Consider the following 19853-nt stretch of genomic DNA (forward strand, 5'->3'; position numbering starts at 1 on the left):
AAATGCCCTTTGTACTGCCATGGCTCACACGGCAACACCAGCACTCGGCAGCCTTCATCTAATAAGAAAGCAAGGTTGCGAAAAGAAAAGCTCCCCCAGCTTCTCTAGTCAGCGCGCTACACAATGCTCTTCTTATAATCAAAACGCAAATAAGCATGTAGGTAGAGCGTTTCGTACATACGAGCACGAGACAGGAGCAGCACTACAGCCGCCGGCGATAAGCTCACTTCCATAGGAATTGCCCCCCTTATTGTTATGGAAGCCACACGGCTGTATAAGTCCCTACATGAATTTAGTTCTTGAGCTGTTTCGGAATCTCCAGATAGATGTGACTTACCATGGCAGCTACGTGTTCCCGCACGGCTTGCACAAAATCATCGTGCCCGGCAATCTGCGACGTTACCACCGAAAACTGATGCCACTTGTACCGTTCCAAAATGCTCAGCATGGCAGCGCTCTGAAAATGAGAACATTTATAATTTATCTGCCATCATAACGAAAACGACACGGAACGGGAGGGGTCCGGATGTGAGTCACCCACCTGATGTTCGATGCTGGGTGCCAGCTGCAGTTGCAGTGTGGACTGCGATGCTCTCCGCTCCAGGCCCGAGTTGTCGGCGTTCCACGAGATGACCGGAATGCCAAGGTAGCCGGCCAGCTGCAGGAAGTACTGAGCCGAGGCCGTACTGCGACCGTACGTTTCGTAGTTCATCATGTACAGGATGGCGGTTACGTTCGCGTGCAGGAACTCCTTACACAAGGTGTTGAGGATCGCTGGAGCGAAATGATTCGTAGATTAGAAATGTTGGATGCAATAGGTACATTATTTTTTCGATGAGTTTTTTTAGGTTTAATGTATATCACATGATTAGAATCTCCAATTACGTTGTTTAATCATCTTCCATAATTTTTCGAAAATGACCGTCGGGTTAGTTTGAATTCTTCTTCGTCGGAATTTAAAAAAACACCCAATTCTGTTTTCATACGGATTTTTCTACACGACCGTGTAAAAAAAATCGTACTAAATTATTGCAAAGTAACTTCTTTTTGGATGATTTGTCGATAAATCATAAAACTACAGCAATAAATGCTTTCATTCTTGAGCTTTGCGGCAATATGTTCATATAGTTTGTACGATGTTCATAAAAAATGTGAAAATTCATAGAAAATGATTAATTTTTTAAACCTCCATACAATTTGTATGAAGCGAAGAAATATTGAAAAACTTTACACCCATTTTTCTTAAAACGTTTGCGTTTGACCCCCTCAATTATTAATAATTTTCTAGCTGTCCAGTTATGATTATTTTGTATCTGTAAGTTTCAAAGAGAGGCTGAAAATAGGTACATGCGCTTAAATAGCTACTCAGTGTTTAGTAACTCATATGGATTCGCATTATGCATTAGCATAGTGCATAATGTATGTGCTTAACCTCCGGCTTTTCACAGTTCCTTTACCGTTTTCCGTCAGAGGCTAAATAAGGGTTGAGCCATGGTACGCGTACGCTTGGTGCATTTTGTTCATCCCCAAATTATTATATGGAAAAACGAATAGGAAAAACCAGGTAGGAAGAGGGGAAATGTACAAACCGGTAAATGGGCTGAATAATCTAAACACCGTATCGAATAAAAACAGCCAACGATGCGTACATTTGGTAGGCCCTTATGGAATGGTAGTTCAAAGCATCTTCTTCGTTCGCAAAAACATTCAACCACATGTATAGCTATCACTGGACAGAGAAACGGAAATTACATCGATCAAATTTACACGATGGAAAATTCAATATACATGTATGTACGTACATGTGCTCAAAATTTTAGATGGTGTACAGTACGCGTCGAACTCGAACGAAGCCAATTATTGAAACGACTACGGCAGACGGATTCAAGACTACACACAGCACCTGGAAGTAGCACTATCTACGGAAAAGCAGCTAGGTAAAGCCTGTCCACGTTAAATTTCGGACACTGTGACAATGTCCAATTGATTTGTAGCCATTTTATCACTTTGGACAAGAATGAAAACATGCTGAACTATCACATGAAGCGCAGAGATTGAGCTGTCATGTATATTGATCTTCTCAGTAGTTTGTAAAAATCGCATTGGATGGTGGGTGTCCGAAATTTAACGTGGACAGGCTTTACAACCATCTCGTATTAGGAATCAGAACATTACACACAGCAACTGCACAGGATCAGTCGCCGAGACCAAATAAACTATGGAATAGAGGAGAAGGGTAATTTGCCCTGGCAAAGCAAATGTTGCCATAATTTTTCCATTTCAACAATTCGTATGGGTATTTTTGCCTTATGCGACAGTTAACATTTTTTATTTGTTTATTTGTTTACAACATCAACAGGCTCTGTGTGGCCCCAATGATGGTCTTAAAATATAAAGTACATTTAGAAATCACAATCAATCCAAAAAAGTCACAGTAGTAAAATTGCTATCTAGGTGTGTTAAAAAAAGTCAAAAACCTCCGACGTAACATATTACGCGATAAATGGAAGTCAAACAATGTTGCAACTCTGTTGAATATGCGTTGCAAGCCACCGATTGCCCCATGTAGTCCGTAATTCGTCCTTTGAAGTGGTGGTCTAAGCATTCCGCTATTGCCTTGGTCGAACATTCAAATCTATCTGCTTCAGAATACATTCGCAGTCGATTCTTCCCTGTAGTATATCGGCGATCGCCATCGCCCGGGTGGTATTTCTCCTAGCACGAAGAAGTTCCAGATCGATCAACTGGCAATGGCTCTCATAGCTTGGTAGGTAAATCGGATCCCTCCATGGCAACTTCCGAAGTGCAAATCGCAGGAACCGACGTTGGGACTTAACAAACATAGGGTAAAGTGCCCAATAGTGGACCCCCAACCAATAGTGGACCCTCTAACCATTTTGCATTATTACAGCAAAATGTAAACATTTTGCTATGAAATTCCATCGGGAGAACCTACCTTACAGTCCTATGATTTGATTACATGCATTGGAAATGCTATGGAAAGTAAAATTAAATGATTACAATTCTATAAAAAATAAACACGAGAGTGTCCATTATAGGAATATTTTGGGGGGTCCATAATAGGGAAGAAGGATGTCTCGAAATGGAACATAAAAATTAAATGAAGTGTCGACTATAGGGAAGCAAATTCCTATTATGGACCCCCAGGGGGTCTACTATAGGGCGAATTCAGTCAGACTTTAAAATGTTAATTTCAACAAATAACGTCGTGTATTTGAGTGTTTTATGTATGTATCGTGAAGAGGAGATGCAGAACTTGGTATTAGATGTCAAGCAGAAATAATATGTTGAAAACTTCCACTCCTTATGACAAAAAGAGCAAAATTTCGCTACTAGGGGGCATTTTACCCTATCTGGCTAATCCCGAAATTGCAGAAAATTTCAATAACTCTCATCATGACATTCAAAGGTGTGCGCCGATCCGGAAATCGTAAAGCGTAACGACTCTTTTACTTTCTAAGGGTGTTTACCAGAGTTTGCAGCAATCGCTCTCAATAGATAACGAACAACGATAGAAGAGAGGCAAAAACCTCTTCGAATCATAACAAGCCATGAAAACAAAACTATCACACTTGTATACAAGTTGGAAAAAAAATGATTCGGATAGACGGCCCCAACCGATGGGGCAAGATTTTTTTATGTACAGGTTATCCGACTTCATCAGTAGATGGGAATAACCAGCGCGGGGGGGAAACATACATTTTCAGTGCAAAACGTAAACAAACGAGCATAAATTCCATACAAAAATCCAAGATGGCTGAGTTGGGGATATTGACAAGTCAGATAACCTGTATACATAAAAAATCTTGCGATGGGGTTTAATAAAACGCTTTGTTCTCGCTCATTTTATATTGGGGACCATATTTTTACACACAGCTGTGTAAAACAAGTTGAAATACATCATCAGAATTGGTGTCCCCCAGCAATTGGGGCTTATATAAAGAAATTTATCATGGGTTGTAGCCCCCCGAATCAGTTCATTATCGTAACAGCTACCGAAAAACTGTCAAAACGCACGCAAACGTATCCATTCTGCTCAGCTATTAAGTCCTCGCAACATTATCTACGAATTTCAACAATGTCAGCTGCGGAGGGCTCGTACTTCATGATTTCTGGCACCGTTGCTTAACTTACTTTCCCGTAGCAATGTAAGACCGAAAATGCTGCTTTCCAACAATTCAGTGTGCTAAAGCTGATCACCAGCGTCCAGATATATTTCTCTTGATTTTCTGTGCAGAACAGTGAGACTAATTTCATGATCAAAGGCAATATCAGGTTAGTTTGCGACTTCTGGGGTAAATGTCATGCCTCAAGCCAATCCAAGCAACTCCGGAGAGCAGCGCACTCTATTTTATCAGGACCCGCATCTTGGGCACCAAAGTATTTCTAGATTTCATCGTACTACGTTTCCTGGAATGGCATTACTTTATCAATGTTGCCTGTTTTGTTGCGCCATAGTTTTCATTCGTCAATCAGTTTTACTCATTAACTCTTTTTAATTAAATTTGGAAGTACTAGTATTACGTTATAAGATATTATTATTAAGTTCACTTTAAGTCAATTTTGCCAATATAAGGTTCCACGGTTGGGCCTGAGGGTGCTTCCTCCTCCTGCCAAGTGCTCCAGGTTTTGGTACAATTCACGAATGAAGAACTTATAAAGTCAAAAATTCACGTTAATAAAGAAAGAAAAAAGTTTCTGCCATTTCGCTATACAAGAGTTTTTGTTAGCATTGATCAATTCGCACAAATTCGTAGTTGGTACAAGCCTGGGGTCCCTCCTTAGCCGTGCGGTAAGACGCGCGGCTACAAAGCAAGACCATGCTGAGGGTGGCTGGGTTCGATTCCCGGTGCCGGTCTAGGCAATTTTCGGATTGGAAATTGTTTCGACTTCCCTGGGCATAAAAGTATCATCGTGCTAGCCTCATGATATACGAATGCAAAAATGGTAACCTGGCTTAGAAACCTCGCAGTTAATAACTGTGGAAGTGCTTAATGAACACTAAGCTGCGAGGCGGCTCTGCCCCAGTGTGGGGATGTAATGCCAATAAGAAGAAGAAGACAAGCCTGGACTATTGTATGAGAGTAGCATCACTTTCATCCGTTACCACAGATATTTTTTCAACTAATCACTATCTCTTAGATGGAAGCAATGCACTCTGCAATAGTCCAGATCTGTCCTGGCCACGTCCTTGCGAATGCTGGAGAAGAGGAAGCATGGTTAGTTGGACACCTACATGGCAGGTTTTGGAATCGTTAGTGTGGAAGGTTATAACAGTAGGAATCGTGTTGATAGAACGTGAAACACAGAAAGAACTACACACTTAAAATTTTCCACCGATCTCGGCTTTGCAAATCGCGGTTAAAGTTCGTTATCTGAAATAAAGGCTGATTGGACGTGTGCCGCAGTAAACAAATTGCTTTTCCAGTTGAGATATCAGCAGAAAGTCACGAACCGAGGGCTCGGCTGTGCGGATCTCGGGAAAAACATTCAAAAAATGCCGAGCTGAACTAAGTGTGTATGATAGAGATACAAAGAAGGAAAGGGACGATCCTGGAATTGAACTCACGACCACTTGCTTATAAGGCAGCAGCGGCAGCCACTAGACCACCGAGCTCGTCAGTTAGGTTCCCGGAAGATGGAATACTGTTAAAATGTGACAAAAGGTGAGTAGAAATTTTGTGTTGAAAGACGAAGGATAACATAAAACGAATCTCTTTGTTCATCAAATGACTGACGGATTGAACCCAAGGAAGTATTTTACCACGTATAATTTGTATATTACTGGATGCTGAGGTCCTTGTGGACATTTTAGATGTAAAATTATGCGTTTGTAGGCATTTGCTACAAATCTATCCTTGAGGATTCTGACCATGCTAAACTTTTTTTTAAGATCAATTATACCAGTTTATAGCCAGTGGGCAAGCATTTTGCTTCAATAATAACAACCATTGATATGTACAGTCAGTCTAAGCTAAGCTAAGCTAAGTGGGCATGAATTTTGCTTAAATAATCTTTGGCTCCCAGGACAGTCTACCATGCGACTTAAGTGGAAGATTGGAAGTATATGCTGATTATTGTGCAATTCAACATCGCACATATGAATCACCCATCATGGTTACATGGCTTGCACTCGCGACTCATCTCGTGATGAAGAAGGAATTGACTGACTTCAAATGTGTCTCTTGCATGCCATGGCTGCTAATATCTGTGACCTGGGTGGTGCGGATAGAATCGATTTGGTTGTCAAACTGAAGCCAAAATTTTCTATTGTGCCGGAGCCAAACATTGAAGATTGTGGTTATGTTCGTTTCTGATCTAATATTGAGAAGTATTGTTATTATTTAAGGAAAAAATAAAAATAAACTTAGTTTGAGTTTTGTATTATTTGTAACTAATATTCTTACTATATATTTCGAGTTACTGGCCCTGGGATAGACATATCGATTCCCATGGGAAGTTGCCATCCGTATTCCAAGCGGAAGTTCACGCAATTCTAGAGTGTTCTGTAATATGTTTGCGTAGGAACTACACAGCAAATAATTTTGAAAATTCAACGACGTGTAAAACTGCAGGTTACCCCATCAAACGAATTAACATTCGATATTCAATTAAATTTGATTGAATTTTACAAGCAAGCACCGTTTAAATTTATTTCGATTTAAAAGAATAGTGAGATCGATTGAATGTTACGTTTATTTGCATGCTCCAAATATGTGCATGAAAATACATTTAAAATCACAACATATTTTTATCTGTGTACAGACACTCAAATATATGCGTAATGTCCGACAGCCAAGCAGCTTTGAATGCTCTGAAGTCGGCAACATGCACTTCAAAACAAGTTTGGGAATGCATTCAGTCCCTCCAAAAATTGTCTTGTCGGAACCAAGTTAATCTATATTGGGTTCCAGGACACTGTGGAATAGATGGTAACGAAAAGCCGATATGCTGGCGAGACTCGGATCATCAAGTCGGTTTACATGACCGGAACCTTTTGCAGCTTACCAACTTCTTCTCTACGTATGGAGCTGAAGGTATGGGAATCTATGAAAATAGAAACCAATTTTAGGAACGCAACTAATGCCAGGCAATCGAAACGTTTTATCACTCCGAATGTTTCCATGACTCGCAACATCTTAGAATTATCTAAAAGAGACCTAAGCACTTATACGGGTCTCATTACAGGTCATTGTCCGAGTCGATATCATTTGAAGCTTATAGGAAACTTCAGAATGATCTATGTCGCTTCTGCGACATAGAAAAAGAAGATTCGAGCATCTGTTATGCCGTTGTCCGGCAATTTTTCGAACAAGACAAAAGTTCTTCACCAAGGGGCTTATAGAACCACTTGAGCTTGGTAGAACAAATCCCAATTCGGTGGTGCATTTCATTCGAAAAGCTGAGCCGTGTTGGGGAGAAGCTGTTAGTCAAACAATGACGATCACTTCCAATAGCGATACGCCATAATGACATAGCAAGAAAAAAAGGGGAATATATTACAATAGATCAAAAAAATGGTCGCAGTAATAAAATATACCCGACAAGGAAAAAAAAATATATATTTCGAGTGGGAAATTAGTAGGAATGCAACTAAAAAGCACTCGTTACGAAATTTCACGAGATTCAGTAGCTGATTGGAGCATTAATGTATGTAAACAATCGTAAAGTCATGTAGAGTCTAGCGCATTTGTGCGCCTTCATGCAGCGTGGAAAGAGAAATTCGAAGAGCGAGAAATGTTTGACAGTTACTTGGCTAACTGCAAAATAATTTTGTTTATAGGAATGATTTCAAAATATCCCTCTACTCGCTTGAGCGCAGAAAAGCGGCTCTATCCGCAGCACCCAGTCTGTGACTGAGGAACAGTATATTAGACTTGTTCATTGTTATAGGCCTGTCCAACGCCACACATCTCCCCTCTTCTTAAAAAAAAACGGCTGGCATCGGAACAAAATTACTTTATCGACATCAGTCCAATCAAAGTTAATGGTCTATATTCCGGGGATTAAACCACCCGACTTGGACATCAATTTACAATGTTATGAAAACTTATATGTGAATATGTACATTATGTGGAAGATAATGATTTGAAAAATGTATTGGAGGTAACCACTTTCCCTTCGTTTTCATAACATTGTAAATTTACCGACACATTATTAATGATGAGGTTACTCTCTCACTATGATAAAAAGGCATCTTGAATCAAACGATCACTTCCGGCGCCTTATTGTACAGCGAGCGTCTAATTTCGTAATTGAAAAACACTATGGACTGCCCAACCTAAATATGGAAAATCATTCCCAAGACATTCCTGTGCAGTGGTAAATCGCAATGGAAACACCATTTTTAATAACCCCCCTTCGCTACCAGTACAAATCATCAGTACTAATACTACCTTTACTTTCTTTGAGCACACGTCTATTTCAATGTGTAGATATAAATGTCAAACAACCAGCAATAAATACTAAACCGAACCGGAATAGTATCGACAAACTGTTCTTAACCATGGGAGGATATCTTTTCTGAATGCAATCAATCTCCAAGAGCACCTTACGAATCCACGATAAAATCATAATTCTTGCGGGCGTCCCACCCACGCAGAGAAAGAATCTACTGAATGCGGGCGTCCCACTGCGCTGAATTGTGATCATTCCGATCCACAATAACACCGTTCTTCTTGCGGGCGTCCTACCTGCGCATAGGAAGAATCTACTGAATGCGGGTGTCCCACCACGCAGAATTGTGATCATTCCTATCCAAAATAACACCGTTCTTCTTGTGGACGTTCCACCAACGCAGAGAAAGAGTACTGAATGCGGGCGTCCCACCAACGCAGAGGAAGAATACATTGAATGCGAGCGTCCCACCACGCAGAATTGTGATCATTCCGATCCACAATAACACTATTCTTCTTGTGGGCGTCCCACCAATGCAGGGGAAGAATCTACTGAATGCGGGCGTCCCATCACGCTGAATTGTGATCATTCTGATCCAAAATAACACCGTTCTTCTTGCGGGCGTTCCACCAACGCAGAGGAAGAATCTACTGAATGCGGGCGTCCCACCAGCGCAGAGGAAGAATATATTAAATGCGAGCGTCCCACCACGCAGAATTGTGATTATTCCGATATAATACAATACAATAACACCATTTTTCTTGCGGGCGTCCCACCAACGCAGAGCAAGAAACACTTGAACGCGGGTGTCTTTTCACGCAGAACTTAAATTTTTCAACAGAAATATCAACAACATTCAAAAAGATCTTTTTACGAATTTCAGCAACATAGGCCATCAACAAAATTTACCTAATCGAAATATTGTTTTCGAAGTACAATACATCTACTCCACGCGGTATTGTAGATATTTTATGCCACAGTATCATTCAATTACACTCAGGCTTGTAAAATGTCATCTGCATGTCATTTGACTTATTTGTTCATAACTTTCTTCGGAAGCCAAATTTACTTCAAAATTTTAGATGCACGCATAACGCTTGAGTAGTGCTATATTTTTGTCCAAATGTACATTACTCTAAATATAACATCTGAGGCTAGAGTGTGAAATCTCTCCAAAATGTCACGTGTCATTTGACATAATGTCATTTGAATGACATTTTGCCTCCCACGCCCCAGATTACATATTTACAGCAATTTCTTGTTAGACAAAGTTGTAGCCATATTTAAGCGCTATAAGTTCGCCATACTTGATAATTGATAGCCAACTACTGAAAAAAGTTCTGGGAAAATTATGAAAAAAAATGCAAATGACATTTTACAACACTGATTACACTACACTCAGATACAAAGAGCATTGCGTTTGCATGTTTTCGGTAAATTCAACTATTGTTGATTAATTCGGAAAACAACTACATTGAACATAACACATAGTTTTGAAAATGTAACTTGTAAATAGTTATTTATGGACAACTCTTTCTCATAAGTATATATCAAATTTTCATACGTCTTGCTGAAAATTACTTCTATACTGTTTCAATGACAAATTTTATGGTTTGTGCTTAACGTAAGAACGACACTACACTCATAAGAAACGCGACGCGAGACAAGACATAACACTTATGCTACGTTTTGACAGGGCAAGTGAATTGAACAACTCAGTTGAATTCAATTGACTTGCCAAAAGTTGAACATGTTCAACTTTCTTTTCGTTCAAGTGAATTGAATTAAGGTGTTTACACGTTCAGTTCGCATTCGATTCAAGCGACTTGCTCAAATCACTTGTCTTGTCTAAACGTAGCATTATAGTTCTTACAATCGTCAACAAGTTAAAATTTACCTTATCTGTTGACCGGTTTCGGGTGCGATGTCACCCATCATCAGGACAATGTCCAATGGGTTAAGGTAGGCAATTATTCACTGCTTCAAATGAAAATCATCAGCCGAATTTTGGCAACGAGTGTTCTAATGTTGTTAAATTTTTTTTTGGATAATCGTAGTGACACGACTAATGAAAATAGTGAATTTAATATGAATGCTAAAATAGTGTGATTGTTATCCGTTCATCTAATGTGCGAAAATAAGTAAGTCCATTCCAAAAACTACTTTATTGGGCTTGATACACTTTTTCAAAGAATCCCGTGTTGAACTTAATGAAATATGTGTGTTAAAAAAAAGCTTAAAAAATTCAAAGAAGCATTGATAAATATCTTTCTACAAAACGATGTATTATTGTTGAATTATTGATTAACCCTCTAGTTCCTTTAGACGGGGTATTTTGATTTTTTTTTTTTGTAATTTTAAATTGATCAGACTTCGAAAAGTTTTTGGTGTTGATCAATAATATAGACTTCAATGCATGTTTAAATGTGGTTTAAAGTCAATTTTCAAAGTTCTACACATTTATAAAAAATATTGTTTATAAAAAAAATTATAAAAAATTAAAATATATAATTTAGTATTTTTCTACAACAAACCTTATTCAACAGAAGGTTATAGTGGTGAATTTTACACGCTAAAATATTTATCCAATTCGTTACACGGAAAATAAAAAAAAACTCTGATAATTTAAAAAGGCAATAAGTCAGCATTGGATAAGAATTTTCAAACTCTATGTTGAAAAATCAAAAAAGGTCAATAGATTCAAGAAACTATTTGATTGGATAAAAAACTTGAAAACAAAATTCTGAAAAATCAAAGTGTGAAACCGATAAAAGTGCGAATTAAAATTTTTCAATGCCCAAACCGTGTTTAGATCGATTTTAGAAAGCAAAACAGTGATTTTGAGCGAAAACAAAAATTTGGGTTGTAGAGGGTTAATTTGCGTGATGAGCCAACGTTGCATCCAGGCCTAACATTACATCCCCTGGGGGACACCGGAAGTGGCTTGAATGGGTTTTGATCTATTGTTGTAAAATTTTATAGTCAATTGGCGATCAGGTAAGTAGGATTCAAGCCATTTAATTAGTCCCGGCTCAATTCCATTTTTTTCCATTTGAATAGAAGCATAGGTATATCTATGCGATCAAATGCTTTACTAAAGTCCGTATTAAGAGCTTCAACGTGGTTTCCTTGATCCATTGCATTAAGCGTGTAATCAACAAATTCAAGAAGATTAGTTGAACTTGAACGCCCTGCAATGCTGTGCGTCTGTAATTCGGTTTTTTACTTGTTTGAATAATTATTCGTTTACTATGGCCCCAAAAAGTTTTGGACTGCAAGAGATAGTGGCTATTCCATGATAATTACGTATGTCTAATATTTTTTTAGATTTGAAAATAGGTATTAAAAATAAGTTTTTACATATATTTGTAAATTTTCCTAATTCAAGTGACATATTAAATAGCCAAAATAATAGAGCGGTTAGTTCCACTGCTAGGGTTTTCATTAATATAAAATGGATTCCATCAGGACCAGGACCTTTTGAAGCATCTAAACTTTGTAGGGCCTGCAAAATGTCTTGGACATATAGTTGATTCACTCCAATATAATTTGAAAAGTCTGGGATAAATGCAAAATAGTCGCGGTCACGATCATTTTCAGAAAATGTAGAATAGACTTTCTGGAAAAAATCTGCAAAAAGATTACACTTCTTTCCCGAGCTATCCCCAGCATTTTCAAAAGCGTTACTGATAGCGTAATTCAATTGATCGCATAAGTCCAAGTAATAAATACTCACTACTTAACATTTTATTGCCTAAATTGAGGCTTTCTTCTCGATTCCAGACACAGACTCAACTAACAAAACTGACGAAATCTAACACAAATGACACAGACTCAATCGAAAATTAATAATTATTCGAACAAAATAAAACAAACCGTAACACAACTTTCAACAAGGCACAGAATTTTGCATGGATCTATTCTGAGATCAATGATTTTTTTTAAAACCGTAACAATATTTCTGCATTCAGATTTTGAATGTTGGCATAATCTTACGAATTTTATGATAATTTGTTCGGCAATGTATCGAACTTATCGCAAAATGTTCAGATTTAAATTTCCATCAATCGTATTTCTTTTGAAGAATGATTACATTCTGGATAAATAATTACACCAAGATCAGAGATAAAATTATTTAAATAAATAAATATTACGCTTCTGTTCTACGAGGTTGCCAACTGCAGTCGCGTTCAAAAAGTTTATACATTTTTCGATCACAAACATACGGAAATCGTGGGCGATAACTGGTCCCAGATTTGCATGCACGTTAATTCGGCTTTAGTTTAAACGATAATTCTTTTGAAAACCTTCCCAAAATAGATGTTAGAAATTTGTGTCAATTGGATATTATTTATATACGTCGCAAAACTCGCAAATTCATTTCCAGATTTCCAGTGGAGTGTCCTTACAAGTCCAGAAGACTAGTTTTCCAGATTCAATATAATTCGGCCCCTATATCTTCGAAGAACAGATTTAAATTATGTTGTGGAATAAGAAAGAATAGTCATTTCTAAAATAGTTAAACTATTCTAAGATTTACTCATAGATACCTTCCGGATCTTTAAAATATCTCAGAAATATCAATCCCAACACTGTTTTTGAAGTAATAGAAAAATATTTTAGATTTATGAATCACACTTCGAATCAGAAAACATTATAACAATCGCTTCATATTTTTCTACAGAAATCTCTTCTGGAATCTAATAAATACTTTCTCAAATATCTTTTCAATGGTCAGTTTCGAATATCTAGAAAAGAATCTTATTATTATTTCATAATACTCTGCAATAACTAAAAGTCTTATCGTAAGCCTAAAAAACAAGCTTAACCCTGAGATTTTATCATTTAGTTAAAAGTTCACGACTTACGATTTAATTTTTTTTATGTCAGGCATTCAAATACAAGTTGCGATATATCAAGCAGCTCTTATAAATATTAAGAAACCCATGTATACTTGTATTAATTGAGACAAAATGTATGAAATGCATTCCACATCCTAAAAGTTTCAAAAACTGCTAAACTGATATTGAAAGCCTTGTGCATAAATCATGAAAATGCATGAGAAATCTTACTCAAATCTTACTCACTCAAACCAGAGCTTGAGCTTGAGCTTGAGCTTGATTGACTGCTCGTAGTTGCAACTCCATTATGACCAGATTTGCTGTTCTTGCACAGGGAACCAACAGATGTTTGCTTGGGACTAGCACACATCTTCAATGTACAAGTACTGGTGATCTCATTTGTTAGGTCATACTGGCGCATGCCACGTCAGAATGCAAGTCAATGTGGAAGGGGGGAAATGATGATGCAATCACTGCCCACTGCAAGCCGAATATACCTCTGCACTTGCCACGAGTTCATGCGGAATTTGTTGGAATTTATGGGTTAGGTTGGAGAGGCAGAGGTCCGTCTTGGTGAACGAGCTGCCAATGTGATAGATAGGAGAAGGTAACTGATGGAATTTCTAATTGGATGTAGGAAACGAGCTATATAAGTTCATTTCCGATTCTAGCAGATTACTGTTAGAATACTCAAGTTGAAGGTATAGGAATAGTAACGGAGACAGTATGGAAGTCCATTTACAGTTCTAGCGATTGTTAGAACATGAGAAATAAAGAGAAAGATACAAAGTAGGAGAATGGAACGGACCTGGGATTTAACCCACGACCTCCTGCGTATGAGGCAGAAGCAGTAGCCATATGACTACCAAGCCCGCAAATAAAATGCACTCAAACCAGATTCGATTAAGGACAACCGCAATACAGTCCAAAATGTCTGCCACAAAACGTCCTAGCCTTCTCCTCGCGTTTTTCGCAACACAAATGTCAATAAATGATGTTGAAAGGTACTGAGCACATTTCGTTTTTTTTTAATTTTTTTTTCGTCTGTCTGTGACGGAGGAAAGGAGAAAAACTGTGGTCTTCTGTTCACTTGTCATAAGACGAGTTTGTGTTACAAGATTGCGTTAAATAATGAAAATGACAGTTATGCGTTGCATCCGTATTGAGTGACTTTGAAAACACGAGGGAATTTAGTTTTGGATTCCGGCAGGCTTGCCCTTAACCCTCTAGAACCCAAATTTTTGTTCCCGCTCAAAATCACTATTTTGCTTTCTAAAATCGATCTAAACACGATTTGGGCATTAACAATTTTTAATTCGCGATTTTATCAATTTTCATCGATTATCAATTTTTTCAAAGTGTGGATATTTTAGAATTTTGTTTTTCAGGTTTTTTATCCAATCAAAATACTTTTCTGAATCTAGCAATCTTTTTTGAATTTTTAAACTTATTTAGAGTTTGAAAATTCCTATTTAATGCTGACTTATTACATTCTTGAAATTTTTAGAGTTAATTTTTTATTTTCCATGTAATAAGTTGGATAAATATTTTTGTGTGTAACATTCATCACTATAACCTTCTATTGAATAAGGTTAGTTGAAGAAAAATACTAAACTGCAACTATATCACTCTTCAAAGGTATACGAGCGAAAACACGGAGGAATAAAATATATAATAAATTTTCAATATTTTTTTATAAATGTTATAAAAGTTTGAAAATTGACTTTAAACCACATTTGAACATGCATTGAAGTTCATATTATTGATCAACATAAAAACCTTTTCGAAATCTGATCAATTGAGAGTCAATTAAGAGTCTTCAGTATCCAGTTTTCCGGGGGGAATTTCCAATAGCAAACATTGGGACCGCATTCCCCGTCGAATGCAACTTGTTGTAAATCGAATAATGCGAAGTTCCAAAGAGTGTGTCTACAAAATTTGTACACATGCACACATACACACACATACATACACACATAGGGGCTGCGAAATGGTGAGTTGACATCTGGGAAGGAGCGACCTACACAGCTCTGGTCCTCACAAGTTCCAATCTTACGCTTCCACGGGTCTTCCGATGACTATCGACCGCCAGCGACCATCGTCCCTAACCCCTAATCCCAAGGCGTTAAGCGATCCGTGCCAAGGGATGCATGGCCAGGGGTGAAATAATGAGCTAGGCCTTTAACGGAGCCTGTGGGATACCTGGGCACCCTGCACAGTAATTGTCCCTTACCGCGTCATGCTGGGCTCTGGCGTGCTGGACCTCTTTTCCCGAGCAACTCGTGGGACCAAAATGGAAAACCAAGTCAATTCTTCAATTAGTGGTAGTAGTGTAGGCGACAACCCCTTCGCAAGAGGTGGGTTGTTCAGGTCTCCGCCTAGGAGGCCAGAAGCAAAAGTCGGCAGCTCGGTGCGCAGCGCCAGCGTGGGTTACTTAACCATCTCCCAGGCTACGCCGGTAGAGGTTATAGACGGCCCATGGCTTGTGAAGGCGATGAACCGCAAACGCGATGGGCTTTCGGCCTTCGAGGTGGCGACGGAACAGCTGGACGTCATCATCGACTTTGCGTCATCGAAGCATAATATCAGTAAGGACCTCAAGAGGAGCTTGCTGAAACTTCGAAAGTCAATGTTGGACGCCAAGCTGGAGAGGGCGGTCGGGACGGCCAAGTGTAAACCCGTGAAATCCGTGGAGTCGAGGTCTACCCAGACTGAGGCCCAAGGATTCGCGGACTCGGGCAAGGTCGAATCGACCGAGGGCGTGCCAGCGAAGACGGTGGTGCCAAAGTCTACCCAGACTGAGGCTCAAGTATTCGCGGGCACGTCTGGAGTGACGTGCTCCAACGGAGCTGAACCCCGGCTAGGTACCTCCCAAACCGGGAGAGGAAGGACCTGGAAAGGTCCGTCCACCCAGGAAAGACGGTGGTAAGGGGTTACGGCAGGCTGAGAACTCTCAGCCGCCCCAGACCAGGGAAATAGAGGGGAATGACGCCTCCTGGACCCTGGTCAAGAACAAGAGGAAACCGAAGACGTCAAGGGCCGAAAAGAAGGCCCAGGCGAATGAGGGTAGCAAGAAGTCTAGGGTAGGCGCCAATCGCTCCAGGGGCGATGCCCTAGTCATCAAGACGGACGAGGCTAAGTACTCGGACGTCTTGAAGGCGATGAGGAGTGACGTCAAATAACGTCGAATAAGACGTACCCGGATGGGCGAGATGATCCTCGAGCTGAAGCGGGGCGTCTCGCAAAAGGGCGCCGCCTACAAGAAGTTGGCGGAGGAAGTCCTAGGCGAGACGGTCAAGGTGAGGGCACTCACAACGGAGGTGAATCTAAGGGTTAAAGACCTGGACGAGATCACCGAAGTCGAAGAGCTGGTCAAGTGGTCACGGCACTGCAGCGACAATGGGAAATGGAGACGCCCACCATAGCCATTTGGCTACGGAAAGGTCCGGCAGGGACGCAGGTAGCATTGATTCGGCTATCTGCAGCGGACGCCTCCAAGGTAGTCAAGTTAGGGAGCGTCAAGGTGGGATGGTCGGTTTGCCCTGTGGGCATAACAAGCAACCCGATGTTTGCTTCAAGTGCCTGGAATCGGGGCACAAGCAATGGGACTGCAAAGGCCCTAACAGAAGCAATATCTACCGACGCTGCGGATTGGAGGGACATAAGGCACAATGCTGCACGAACCCTCCCAATTGTTCGATTTGTTCCAGCAAAGCTGTGAACAGCAAGCATCCCATGGGGATTTCGAAGTGCCCGGCGTTTAAGCGTGCTGCAAAAACATAGTGCAGGTAACGCAGCTGGATTGCTCGGCCTCGCCCGAGTGTTTGGTGTGCGCAGGTTTTGAGGAAACGGCGGAACACGTGTTGTTCGGGTGCCCATGTTTTCGCGCAATGCGTGACCACATGCTTGCCACATGTGGTCTGGACACTACTCCGGACAACCTAGTTCGGCAGGCAACCAGGGCAGGCGTAGGTACCGCGTCGGCAAGTCCCTCTGTTTGTTGGCGAATAGACCCTATCGCAGAGAGGTCAATTTGGGGTGCCCGCGGCATCATCATGCTTGATACCAGTGTGCAGAGGGAAGCAGGCGCGAAGTCGACCCTTCCCACCTTCCGAGGACATAGGGCGTGGTAAGGCCACCTGGAAGGCCGGCAATGCACTGGCACGATACCATGGTGTTCTTCTAAAAACAGCGAGTTACGATGTTCGATGCTGCAAGGACACGCAGCTAACCTCGAGGGTGCGTTGTGCACTGGCCCCCCTTTGAAGCATTACTTTCTGGTTGTACCGAAGAGACGATGGGCTTGGCGGCAATAGAAACGGTTTAACGGGTCGGGGATGTAGTCCTGTCTCCTTCGTTTGCTGTAAGAGGTAATCCCTAACCCCGCACTTCCTGCATGGACAACCCAGGATGTCTGTTGAGCAGACTCCCCCTCCATTGCCTAGGAAGAAAAAAAAACACATACAGACATCACCTCAGTTCGTCGATCTGAGTCGATCGGTATATAACACTATGGGTTTCCCGGCCCTTTATCAAAAGTACTTTTTTGGAGCAATCATATAGCCTTTCGGTACAACTTTGTTGTACGAGAAAGGTAAAAACCCAATTTATACACCTAGCACTGATGATATGCCTTTTTCGTGCATTATAAAATATGTTGAAAAAATCTTATTAGAAAGGCCAAAAAAGCTCTTTAGGGGAATAGATCGCATTTTTTCGATCATTTTTAAAATGAGCATAAGCATGATTAAAATGCATTGCCATCATTTTTGAAATATTTTTTCCAAGAAGGGACCATTGAATTTATAATTAACCAATGAGCATGTTTTTTTCCAGGTTTGCTATAGACTGAAATCTAGACCAACATTTGAAAAGAGCGTAACAGCCAAAAATTATTCCTTCTGATTCTTCGTCTACATATATGGCTATATATGTGGAGGAAAAATCAGAGGGAATAAATTTTGGCTGTTACGCCCTTTTCAAATGTTGGTCTAGAAATATTTTCCACGCCACTCCGAGAAACCCCTGGCGATGATTTCCTCCATCTCTAAACATCAGTGATGATCATTTTAAATCGTCTAGGATGAATCCTATAGTGCGTTCACTACTGCATTACATTTGTATGTATATACTCATTTGCCACGAAGCTCCAAAACCATAAAGTATCTGTTTTAATCCCCGAAAATCGCAAATTCCGCGTAATTGTAACAGCCCTATATTTGAATCAAAATTTATTAACCCGATAATAAGACGACATAGAACAGCGCTGAGTTGGTGGTGAGAAACCGTCGTTAAGTCTCATCACGAACACCGATATTTGTTCTATACACCAAATATTGCCATCGCTTTTTCCTCGTCCCCACACACCCGCCCATTTCACAATGGCTAGTGTTGAACTCTATAATGACGGCGAAGCGAGCACGGGGATAAATATTCCCCATTTAGCTACGCCATTGTGCACGAAGCATAGACAGGCATACCTGTGCTGTTCCGCCGTTTTTAATAATCTTTTAGTTTTGTGTGATCGCGATGGAGGAAGGGAGCCGTAGATTGATAAGGGTCACACGGAAGGGACGCAGCGAGGGGAGGTTAAATTAGAGTAATTATTCTCGTGACGAGCGAAGATGGATCCCAGATGAGGCACGGAAGCACAGGCTGAGGGGGGCGGTAAGGGACGTATGCATTGAGGGGAATCGGGGAGCATGTGTTGACAAGTTATGTGGAAAACAGATGCGCTGGGAGAGGTGGAGTTTCAGGAAACGGGTAGGAAGAGGCAGCAATGGATGGCGGGGAATAATGGTGGTTAATGAAGCATGTAAAAGTGCAACCTTCAACCCGCGATTGAACGCCGAAATGACCTACCTGTGGGGCTTGGCGTGAGCGACATCATGTCAAAGTGTATGTTGCTTGTTTGAAATTCATGGTCCTTCAGAAAGGTCAGCTTTGGTCCACGCCCCTTCTGCAAACCAATCACGGCGGTATTGATCGAACGCAGATAGTCCCGTCGACCGAAATTGGTGTGCGGAACCAGCAGGCCGACGTTCAGCTGATTCCGTGTGATACGGGTTGGGCCCGCTCCGGAAGTGGTCCCACTGCCACCACTGTTTTTACTATCGCCAGCGCCTTTGCTGCTGCTGCCACCTATGCTGATGCCACTGCCTCGGTTCGTTGTTGCTTTGTAGCTTTTCTGCTCTACGCCCGATATTAGGCAACCGAACAGCAACACCACGGAAGCAACCAATAAATTCATTTTCGCTGCTAATTTGATTCCAATTTTCACCGATACACAACACAACGGCACCTATATTTGCATCCGACACCAGCATTCAGCATCCGCCCGTGAGGAGATAGGCAAAAAACGGAAATATCAGAAATGGGCGTATTTCCTTTTTCACTTATAAATTCATCTTGGCTGCACTTCCCTTCCCCTAGAAGTAGGCTATTTGCTACTGCTGTTGACGATGGATCCTCACTACACTGCGATTACAATTTTCACAACCATTTTGCACTAACCACACTCGGTGGAAAACACTCCCCGATGACTTCAGGCGTAAACGGAACTACAAAAATGCTTCTTTTCGAGATTTTCTGCAC

At 40.6% G+C, this 19853-nt stretch overlaps 1 protein-coding gene across 1 annotated transcript in view; it reads right to left on the minus strand.

Annotated features, from left to right (window-relative positions):
* Positions 1-19631, minus strand: part of LOC134212940 (glutamate receptor ionotropic, NMDA 2B) — a 34623-nt gene extending 14992 nt beyond the window's left edge. The window contains exons 1-3 of the mRNA XM_062691305.1: positions 19122-19631; positions 542-774; positions 338-457 (exon numbers count right to left, since the gene is read on the minus strand). Of these exons, the coding sequence (XP_062547289.1) occupies positions 338-457; positions 542-774; positions 19122-19509 (741 nt within the window). The 5' untranslated portion in view covers positions 19510-19631. The remainder of the gene's footprint in view (positions 1-337; positions 458-541; positions 775-19121) is intronic.
* Between the last annotated feature and the right edge of the window lie 222 nt (positions 19632-19853).

The sequence above is a fragment of the Armigeres subalbatus genome, chromosome 1 (genome assembly GCF_024139115.2).
Source record: "Armigeres subalbatus isolate Guangzhou_Male chromosome 1, GZ_Asu_2, whole genome shotgun sequence".
Classification (NCBI taxonomy): domain Eukaryota; kingdom Metazoa; phylum Arthropoda; class Insecta; order Diptera; family Culicidae; genus Armigeres; species Armigeres subalbatus.